Genomic DNA, 11,081 nt, shown 5'->3' with positions numbered 1-11,081 from the left:
CGTTAGCGGCGCTGGCTACCGTGGCAGCGTTGGAACCCTCGATAGGCGGTACAATAGCCTCGTTAGGCACGGCGTTAAGCAGCAACGGGCTCTCGAAAGGGTGCTGTTCGGTGGCCTGGGACGCTGCGTCGGCCAGAGCTTTGCGTAGTGATTGCCGCTGAGGTAGCTTAGGTGCTGATATTATCGACGAGCTATGCTGAGTATCAGCTAGCTCTAACGGCTGCGTATTAGTACCTGTACCGCGGGTGACGCGCACGCGTTTGGCGGGCTGTTCAGCAAGTCCTGCGCTACGTTTAGTACCTTTAGCGGCTCGTTGAACAGGCATAGAAGGCAGTAAAAATCAATGATAACACAGTAGCTCGAAAAGACTGTAATAACACACGCTGATATAACAATAGGTGCAGAAGTAGGTAGTAAGTGTTAACGCTACGTGTTGGGGCGCGTAAGCTAACTACGTACCGTATCGTAAGCATAGGCCCACCTACTGCAACACCAAAAATCCCATCACAATTTTATTTTCCTGCAACAACAAAAATCTTATTAGGTTACTCAAGTTATTCAAGTTTACCAAGCAAGTTTTCTAGGTAAACTTGACTTGCTTGATGTTTTTATGTAGATGAACTTGACTTGCTTAACTTGGTGCCAAGCCAAGTTAAGCAAGCAAGGCTTGCAAGTTACTTGCTTGTTGCGAACTCTGGTAACCCAAACCCGACTTCAACATTCGAGAAGATCGAAGTGCTCGAATTCCGTAGCATGAATCGAGTGGCGTGAATCAAAGGCAACGCATTTCCCTTCCTTCTTAGACTCTAATTGAAATCCTGCAACTATCGCGAAGAAAGTCACTAAAGAGGGGTTGCACCCTAGCCAAGCCAAGCCAAAAATAAAATTGTGGCTTGAAGATTCCGCTCTCAGATGTTGGCCTGGGCAATACACAGGGTATCGATCCAAGACCATACACGTGGGAACTTTCTAGTCGCAATACGTGGGAATAAGCACAGATCGGGTCTTGCGCAGAAAATCTTTCCGTCGATGAGAATCATCGGACACGAGCCTTGGTCCCCAGACATAAGATAGGCGTGTATAGTCCGCTTCCGAGATTGCCGTGTGTGCCATCTGGCATTGTACTAGGCCATCATCAGATCGGGATGACAGGACCTTGATTGACCGGAGCGACTATTATGCATAGTCTAGAGGGAGTACGAGCAAATACTTCTAACTTCGACGCAGACTGTATCTCTACGGAAAGGGGCAATGCCATGGTGTTGCTGTCGGATAACAACATGGGATACCACTAGCTGCTAGTGCGGCGGCGGCGGCGGCGTGTCGATCGCAGGTAACCGCTTGTAGAAATTTCGTAGGTCTTGGAAGATGGGCTGTCAAACTCATAGCTTAAGAACACCGTGATACCATGACTCTGGTAAGTTACACGAGGCGACTGGGCACTGTGAAGTCATTGGCTATAGAGTTCCCGCGGAGTGGTGACCAGATGCCACTGCCAAGATAAAGTGGTCTGCCACATGCTTAGACCCCAGAATGAATATCGATGGTGTTGTTGTTAGCGGTCGCTTTGGCCTCTTTCATGACTCCCAGTGCGCTCGCCTGGAGGCGAAGTTCGGGAGTTCAAGAATTGCGCCATATGCACCCCACCTCGAAATTCGCTTCCTAGCGTCCACGCAACCTTCCAAGAATGCTAGGAAACGGCCATTCAGAGCTGTGCTGATCATAACAAAGTAGGAGAGGGTTGCCTCTTGATATGCGCATGGTAGAAAGAAGAATTCACGCGTGTGAATCCTCGATGGTCGCACATTATTGCAGATTGGAGAAGACCGGCGTCGCCTGCGGGATGCGGAACTCAGGATCAGCGCTGCATGATTATGTCATTGGACAGCGCGCACTCTAAGTCAGCGCCCTTCCAGAGCCCTGGGCTCTTGCAGCTGTAATCGCATGAAGCTTTAAGCCATGTCAAACAGCCTTGTCGGTGGGGCGAATATTCATGCTCGTACTGGTACTGGGGGCGGTAAATTATCATTTCACACATGTTCATTCTTCCATGACCATGAACCCGCTATTCTTCATGGGCCTTTTCCACTCAACTGTTTGCGCGAGCCGCTCATCGCGTTTTGGGAGCCAAGTTAGGGAACAAGGATCTTCATCTCGGGCCTTTTATGGGGTCCTTTTGGAACGAACCTGTAGCTAACACAAGGCTTACTAACGACGAGCACTACCCGGGTCCCCTACCGACGACGTACCCTTGAGCCGTCCCGGATACCTCCCAACAGGGGGCCATAATCCCAGGAGCCGTTCTGGAATTCGACGAAAAATGGAGCTATGTGGGTCGCCCACCTAGGCAGTCCCACAAGACCAATGTCAAGTTATTCCATGGTCTGGGGCGGCTCCTAATGTGGCACGGGAGATCATCGATAACAGACTGATATGCGTCCAATTCCTTCCTCTTTCGAAGCCCCATCGGATGCTACCCTCCGGTTAACCGTGCCTCGTTTTTGCATGCGATGTCGTGAAGAACACTCGCCTTCGCACGACTGGCAGATATAGTCCCACCAGACTCTCTTTCTAGTCGTTCATTATCTTCGCAAACCGTTCCTTTCTCCATCGTTTCTTCATCCCCCACTTCGTGCCGTAGGAGTAGGTGCCCATGAAAAAGGGTCCAGAATGACTTATTACGGTGATAAAGCACCCAACCTCGCTGCATCAGTAATTGCGTTGGTCGCCATCGCATACATCACCTTCGGTTTGCGAGTTTACACAAGGCTACACAATGGAGCTTGGGGTCTCGACGATTGGTCTATGACCGCAGCAACTGTAAGCCACACTTAACGGCCTCATGCGATGGTAATCATGCTGACAATGAACCACTCAGCTTCCCTTCACAGCTCTGACAATATCGTGTATTGGTGGCGCATTCAACGGCGTTGGAGTTCACGATCGCAGACTCGGTCCAGATGAGAAAGTTCAAGGGATGCAGGTATGCGCTCTTTGACAGAGCCATCAATCAGTACTAACATGCCCAGTACTTCTTCTTCTTTGAAGTCTTCTACTGCGCCGCAATTATCCCCATCAAACTTAGCATCTCCTTCATGCTCATCCGTATCGCCTCGCGGAGAAAAACGTACATATACAGCTTGTATGCCGTGTCCGCCATGTTCATCGTCATGAACCTCATCGCCTTGCTGTACATCATTTTCCAGTGCGCTCCTGTGTCTTACGCTTGGGATACGTCGACCCCTGGTGGAAAATGCAACCCCGCGCAGACGCTTGCGGACATATACTATGCAACAACGGCGATTAACATCGCTACGGATTGGTTTTGCGCGCTGTTGCCCATACCACTACTATGGAATGTGCAGCTTAACCGTAATGCCAAGCTTTCCGTCGGCGTGATTCTCGGTCTGGGAGCATTGTAAGTTTCCACTCACTTATCTAGCGAACATGATCACTCAACTAATGCGCCACAGAGCAAGTCTGTCAGCATGCATCCGCCTCATTTACACAGTAAACCTTACCAGCTCGACGAACTATCTTTGTAAGTTTCCTTCGACTTCCGCTTCTCAGACCCACACTAATTGCCCCAACAGACGGTGTCGCAGATGTGATTCTCTGGGGTTACGCTGAGAACAGCGTCGGAATGATCGTAGGCTGCGTAGCTACACTTCGTCCACTCCTGCAGCGCGTTCTCAAACTTGGAAGCAGCGGCGGCACAAATCCACATCAAACGCCCGCAGCAGGCTATGCGAAACGCCCGATTTTCAAGAGCCACATCAATGGTAGAGACGAAGAATGGGTCTCACTGGAAGATAATCAGATGGTAAACATGGTACATGGACAAGGTAGCTCAGGAAGTGACGAGTACATACTACCTGTGAAGGGTAGTGGGATTCATGTTACCAGCACGGTGGAGCAAAGATCGAGTTCTGCGAAAGACTAGGAACACCAAGATGAGCAATACGTTCTCATGCACATATACCCGGGCACTCAGTGGGAAAAAAAAAGTATATACACGTTGTCAATACGACCGATCTAATGTACATATCTCATTCACTCAAAGTATCTTTTTTTTTTCGTTACTTATGTGCGCCACCGGCATCTAGAGTGTCTGTGCGCGTGCCGCCCACCCCAACCGCCTCACGCAGCATAGAATAATGAAGTTGTAGAGCCACACACAACAGCAACTATCACAAGAAAAGTCGGACAAGTACTTTATTGACTATTGCGATCAACTTCCTGGTTTAAACTTCTTGCGTGGAGCGATTTTGCGGCCACGGCTGTTGTATGTAGGTGGAGGTGTTGGGGAACGCGCCGCAGCAACAAAACGACTACGGGCAGCTACAGCACTACGATTTTGCTTCTTTCTGGGTGCTGTAGACGGTGGGGCTTTCCGCTTGCCTCTTTCGGGCAATTGTATAGCTTTTGCAGCGTCGCGCTCTTGCGTTTGACGCTCTCGTTCGGCTTTGCGTTTAGCTACTTCCTCACGCTTCAGCTGGGCTCGCTCAGCAGCTTCCTTTCTCCTTGTTGCAGCAGCAGCTCTCTTCTCAGCATCAAGCTTCTGCTTCAGCTTCCTATTAGACTCACGAAGCTCTCGCTCAGTGTGTTTGCGGAGCTCATCATCCTTCTCCTCTTGCTCAAATACGTTCTGAAAGTGTTGAGCCTCGTTGACACCCCGGGGAGAGTACCACTGTGTCTTTGAACGAGTCTCTTTGCGCTGCATAAGCGGCAGAGGCATCGAGCTTGGTGTAATACGCGTCGAGTTTCGCCCATGCTGCGCATAGGTTGATAGGAAGGGTGGTCTTCAGGCGCGCCGTTAGCATTGTAGTTAACGCTGTCGTAATTTTTTAGCAGCTGCTCGTACACAGCAAGCACAGCTTCGAAGACAGGTATAACCTCGTATATCGCGCCAAAACGGCCAGCTTTACACCGAGCTTCTAGGCGTTTTGTCACCTCCTTTAACGGCTCTAGCACTGATATATACTGTGTTATCATTGCCCAATCGTCAGCCGTAAAGCCATTAGATCTCATCCAAGCTGGCACTTTAGGGAGCTTGTTGTTACGGCTACGCGCGTACGCGTCAGCTCCCATCGTCCTTTCAATATGGCCTTGGGCGTACTCGTTAACAGCGTTGTGGAGTTTTGCGGCGCGGACAAAGGTGTCGTAGAAGCTGTTCCAGCACGTGACGACTGGCTTTACAGGCTCAAGTATGTCCTGCTTTTGGTCGGGAGCTTTAGGTCGGCCAACGCGCGGAACACCACACATGTGACCCGTTTTCATCCCAACACGGCACAACAACGATGACAGGTATTGAAGAAGCAGTTGCAGAAGCAAAAAGTACACCCCCAGGTGAGAAAATCCCATGGACAAAAATAGCTAGAAAGCATAGTGTTGTTCGCTCAACTTTGACGCGCAAAGTAGAGCTTGGTACGCGTTCCCACCAAGAGGATGCGGTAACACGTCAGAACCTCAGCCCACAGGAGGAGGCAGAGCTTGTAAAGTACATAGATAAGCTCACAAAAGAACACCTTCCACCTACAAGAGAGATGGTTCAAAATTTCGCCTCAGATATCGCTGGGCATCAGGTCTCCGAGAGCTGGGTATCGCGCTTCCTAGACCGTCACAACGATGAGCTTACGTCTCAGTTCACCACATCTATGGACCGGCAACGTCACATCGCTAAATCTGGTGAGAATTACAAGCTGTACTATCGACGCTGCGCGACAAGATTGAGTTCTACAAGATAGAGCCTGCGCACACATACAATATAGACGAGAAAGGCTTTATGATTGGAGCTGTTGGCAGACAAAAGAGAATCTTCAGCAAGTGTCAATATAAGAAAAAGACGTTTAAGCAGATGCTCCAGGATGGCAACTGTAAGTGGGTGAGCCTTATAGCATGTGTGAGTGCGGATGGATCTGCTCTTCTTCCAGGCCTCGTATATGCGGCTGAATCTCAGAACATTCAGAGCACCTGGGTGGAGGATGTGAAGGTGAGAGAACATATGGCCTTCTTTGGAGTATCGCCTAGTGGCTGGAGCAACGACGGCTTAGGCCTTGCCTGGCTGCAACAGGTGTTTCAGCGCTTCATTGCACCTAAAGCTCGAAGAAAGTACCGCCTACTGCTATTAGATGGCCATGGGAGTCACCTAACAGAAGAGTTTTTGGAGTATTGTCACAGACACAAGATCCTTGTGGGTATCTATCCACCTCATAGCACCCACACGCTTCAGTCGCTTGACGTGGTGATGTTTAAGCCTCTCAGTACATCATACTCAAAGAAGCTAGGAGAGCGCCTCTTCAAGCACAAAGGCCTGGTACTGGTGAAGAAGTCTGACTTCTTCTTGCTATTCGGGATGTTTGGGTGGCTAGCTTCACTGAACCAAACATACTCAGCTCTTTTAAGGCAGTGGGTGTGAGCCCATTCAACCCTAACGTTATACTCGATAAGTTCGTGGATAGCGACTCTGAGACTGCAGAAGATAGCGACTCTGACGCTCCTATCTATGAGGGAGAATAGTGGAGGTTTCTGGACCGAGTAGCAAGGCGTGCGTTAACGGGTGCAACAGAGAAGGAGGCATCAATCATTCGGCAATCGCTTCACCACATGGCTATCCAAAACACCCTTTTAAGGAGTGAAAATGAAGGTCTAATAGATGCTCTTACTACTAAGAGGAAGCGAGAGAAGCAAGGCAAGCCTCTAGCTTTGCTACAACACTATGAGTACTGGGGACCGTACATGATGTGGACTACTCGCTCCTTCCGAGAAGCGCGCACACGGATGAGGATAGCAAAACGTGAGGCGGAGGAGGAGGAGCTTCAAAAAGAAGAGGCAAGAAAGCTAAAGGCTGCTACTACAGCTTACAACAAGCAAATTGCAGAAGAGAAGCGCCAGAAAGCAGCAAGGGAGAAGGAAGAGCGAGAGAGAAAGCGTGCAGAAGAGCGCCTAGCTATTGATGCGCGCAAAGCTGAGAGAGCACGCAAGAAACAAGAGCGCGACTCTCAAAACAGATTACAGACTGCCGCAAAAGGCAAGCGCAAGGCCTCACAGCAACAAGAAGTAAAAAAGAGGCAGAAACGTAGTTCTACGGCTGTGCAGAGTGGTAGTGTTGTCCATAAGCCGCCTACAGCACCTGCACCTACAGTAAACAGCCGCGGCCGTAGAATACTTCAGCCACGCAAATATTGGTAGCAAAATTTGTCGCATAGGCCTATAGATCACTCCACCAAAAAATCTGGTCAAGATAGCTTTTGTACGTGGCTCAATAACCTCAAGTTTGCTGGTGATGGTTAGGGCCGATTCCGCGCATTGGCCGACGGCGCGCGTTGGCCGACGGCGCGCGTTGGGTGCACGGGCACGGTAACGAGAGATGAGATGAGAGGAGTTCCTGCGGAGAAACCTAGAAACCCAGCTTTCTGAGACGGGTTTGCCAACTATAGATGATGCAAAGTTGCGTACCATTGTACGTGAAGGTGGTGTACGTCTTTCAGTAAGCGGTTTGATATACTGTATACGCTCTAGCTCCTGATGTGGGTGAAGGGAGAGGTTGGTAAGCGTAGCTGGCTTGTATTGACCCTGGTGCCTCCGCGTCAACGTTGAGCGTACTACACCATACTTTTTCGCGATGTGAGAATATGAGAAAGATGCACCTGGTTCACGCGATTCGATTTCTTTAATTGCTTCCTGGATCGGATCCATATTGGTGGAGTCATGACGCGATTTGTATAGGTGGTGGTTGTGGTGGGGTGCGCAAAGTTCGACCATGCGCATCGCACGCACAGACACGGTAGCGCCACCCAGAACGGTAAACTGTGTTTCGCTACGTGACGCGCGCTTATCATCCGATTCTGCAGATCTCATCTTGTTGACCAGCTCGAACTACACCGTAGCTGCCTACGCGCTCTACGTCCATCTTCTACGCCTAACACACCGTCCATCTGATCCAGTAGACCTGGTATCTGCAACCTCTCGCTCAAGCTTCATCTCCATCGCCATCCACTGATGGCACATTGCAACGTCCATCTGTTCGCACTGTTTGCTCCAAGATTGCGACGCGCCCGCAGCCGACCGCTTAATCTACGCATGCGATTAAGGGTCAGTACTCACGGTGACACACAACAGTCGGAAGGTATACGGTGTTGCGAACGGCACAAGATGCACCTCCGGTGCAAAGAGGGACCTTGCGTCTTCCCATCACTCATACCCGTCGTCGCTGAGTGTTCCCTCTGTCCTTCACAGCCTGCCTCTCCTCGCATCATATTGCCTCCGAGGGCCGTACTAGCACCCTTAGCTTTGTGATCATTCTATCTCGAATTAACCGAGTTAATCAAACGAAAGACGCCCGGATGTTATACCTGCAAACGCACTGTTCGTGCCACAAAGAATCACAAGCTGCGTGTATGCGGAAGGTGTTGGCCGTGCCTCTCGAGTATCTACACTTGCCGAGGCCGAAACGGCTTATCTACGTTAAACATTTGTGAAGGTCGAGATATGGGAGACGTAGATCCGCAGTGATTCAGTGTTGCGACACGGTCACAAGTAATACTCAAAATGGTGAAATAGGACATGTAAGTTAAATATACTCACATGCGGACAAAGATCACCTTTGACGTTTGCGTGAAGCCCTTTTCTTAGTCCGCACTGCAATTCTGGGCTTGGCTCATATGATAGTCTCTTCGAAGGAACCTTGCAATTTCGATGCATTGTTCCAAACTAATCTTAACTTCGAACATGAACACTCATCATCCCATCTTTCCATGCACAGCCCCTAAAGCTTCCAGATTATCAAAGAAGTAGGAGCAAGAACCATAAGCAAGTACAGGAATAGATCCAACTCCCTATGATAACGCAGGTTATCATGCCGCAGACGGCTTCTCACGCTAAAACACGTTGTGTCCGACCCAGGAACCCCTCATGTCAGGTACGACATATTCCTCCAGCTTTATTGGTCTGCAATTCTCCAGTCCATACTCCTCATCCTCCTTCCCCCCAGGATTGACTGTTGTGAAGCTGAATAGCCCACTGCGCTTTCTCTTGTTATGATCCGAGAACCCCGAGCGATCGTATTGTGACTTGATCTTGGGACCATTGCTGGATGCGCGTGTTGACCAGCCGAGACGGTCGGACGCCAGACGATATAATGGACGCAGGGTAGCAAGCGAACCGGCGGTTATGGCAAGACCTTGTTCGACGTCGGACCAGATTGCGATGTCGACGGTGTCGTAGAGGAAATCATTGGTTACAAACTTCATTACGAAGCCCATGCGCACAATGACTGCTATACTGGCCCTATAGACATCATCAGCCCACGATCTCAGGTTCAAAGACATATCGGAAGACGTACACGCAAGCCATACTCAAAATAGGAATTAGCGCAATCTTTGAGTTCCTGCTCATATTCAGATCCCACACCAGCACAATGGGCAGCAATCCAAACGTGAAGTCGCATATCGCCGAGATAACGCTGTACAGATACGTAAGACCAATAATGACGTAAATGTTAATGCACGATCCATCGGCGCCGAGCGCCTGGCCCCAAAAATACGAAATAGGCATACACTGGAAGACAGTGACGAAGAGAAACACGATGCCGGTGAGCACTGTGAGACCCATGACGGTGTAGATGATCCAGTGATGAATTTTCTTAGGAGTGATGCGCAAGAGGAAGAGGCCTATGGAGATTTTGGCGCCGATCATGGAGAGGCAGTATGCGATGTAGCAGAGCCACCAGTACTGGAGTCGATTAGTCGCGATGCAACTTCGAGCGGTGGGTCTGCCAACGTACCCTCAAGGCTTTGTATATCCCCTCAGGCGAAAGGTCTTTGAAGTGTCGTCCAGTGCCGTAGTGTACACCTGCGATGGCGCAAGTTGCGAACATAATGTGCATGAGCTTTGGATAGCAGTCAGCATCGAACCTCGACACTCGTAGCGAAAAGCCAATAGCATACCATTGCGAATATCATCCACGCGTCGTCCCATCCGAATGCCTTCAGAAGTCGGATGCGCACATATACTCTCAACACCATGGCCACAAAGGCCATCGATACCATCCATGATACTACCTTTCTCCTTGTCAGGCACTTTCAATCCACAATAAGCTGTCCCATACGTACTCCCTGTAACTGCGGACCCCGATTCTCGATCATGTTGGAATCAGGTTCAGAACAATGCCAATATAATCAAGTGTGGGGCAGCATTCTCTTGAAGGGCTGATGGGAAAGACTCAAAATTGGGAAGCCCCATGCTAGGGTTCCTGCATGGGTAGGCACGGTCGTTGCGGGAAAGCTGACGACTCGTTAGGGGAGGAAGGAAAGGAGTCGTTAAACCAATCTATCCTAGCGTTACGGAATCAACCCGCGTGTTAATCATTAGTATCGTGATGATAACACCCTGTTTCTAGGTGTAATTGCTGAACGTAGCGCAACATGTGCTCGTGTGCTTCGGAAGATAGGATACCTTGGCGGCCTGCCTTGTCTTGAGTAACATCGCAGCTCCTTCTACAGCAAATCTTGGGAGCCCAATTAGTACACCTGGAAGGAATGTATGCCGACAAGGGAAAGAAAACGGATTAGACAATTTTAGAAAGTTTCGCACGTAGCTTGGCAGGAGGTCCAGACACTGGGCCCTGTTAAGACAACATGCAAGACACAGTTGAGCTATCGATCTCGATGATCAACCAATTGCTGAGAACCCCGGATGAAGGATAAGGGTGCAGGTACCGCACGAACCTTTAGATGCACCCCGTACAAAGACATGGAATAGCATGCAGATCATCTGACAGAGTAGCTTAGCGCTATGCAGGCGCCGCACAGGTGGTGTCATCTCACTCACGTGCTGTGTGCTTCGAGAAGCCAACGTGGCCCCCGGGATTAGTTGCATGCGCTTGTCGCTGATCGACTCGCCTCTTTCTGAAAGATCTCCACAGACGAACGAGGCCAAAACATGGGATAACGCCGCCATCCCGCCCTAGCGGCGCCGCAAAGATGTCACCTACTGGGGTCGGAGACGGTCGCTGCAAACAGGCAACATCCGTCGAGCCGTCGTCCTTCACTTCCCGCGCTCCCCTTTGCGCTAAAACGAAT

The 11,081-nt window shown here is 50.1% G+C and overlaps 2 protein-coding genes across 2 annotated transcripts; one reads left to right on the top strand and one right to left on the bottom strand.

The window, feature by feature from the left end:
* Positions 1-2,670: 2,670 nt before the first annotated feature.
* Positions 2,671-3,943, top strand: ALTATR162_LOCUS10916 (uncharacterized protein; the record flags this gene model as incomplete). The annotated part of the gene is made up of 5 exons (XM_043318556.1): positions 2,671-2,820; positions 2,879-2,983; positions 3,030-3,418; positions 3,474-3,541; positions 3,594-3,943. 5 exons carry the CDS (start codon positions 2,671-2,673, stop codon positions 3,941-3,943), a joined length of 1,062 nt encoding a protein of 353 aa, XP_043174491.1.
* A 4,936-nt stretch (positions 3,944-8,879) lies between these two features.
* Positions 8,880-10,145, bottom strand: ALTATR162_LOCUS10915 (uncharacterized protein; the record flags this gene model as incomplete). The annotated part of the gene is made up of 5 exons (XM_043318555.1): positions 8,880-9,288; positions 9,344-9,732; positions 9,785-9,889; positions 9,948-10,061; positions 10,113-10,145. 5 exons carry the CDS (start codon positions 10,143-10,145, stop codon positions 8,880-8,882), a joined length of 1,050 nt encoding a protein of 349 aa, XP_043174490.1.
* Between the last annotated feature and the right edge of the window lie 936 nt (positions 10,146-11,081).

The sequence above is a fragment of the Alternaria atra genome, assembly GCF_907166805.1.
Source record: "Alternaria atra isolate CS162 genome assembly, contig: 34, whole genome shotgun sequence".
Taxonomy (NCBI): Eukaryota; Fungi; Ascomycota; class Dothideomycetes; order Pleosporales; family Pleosporaceae; genus Alternaria; species Alternaria atra.
This window is presented reverse-complemented; position numbering and strand designations above follow the sequence as displayed.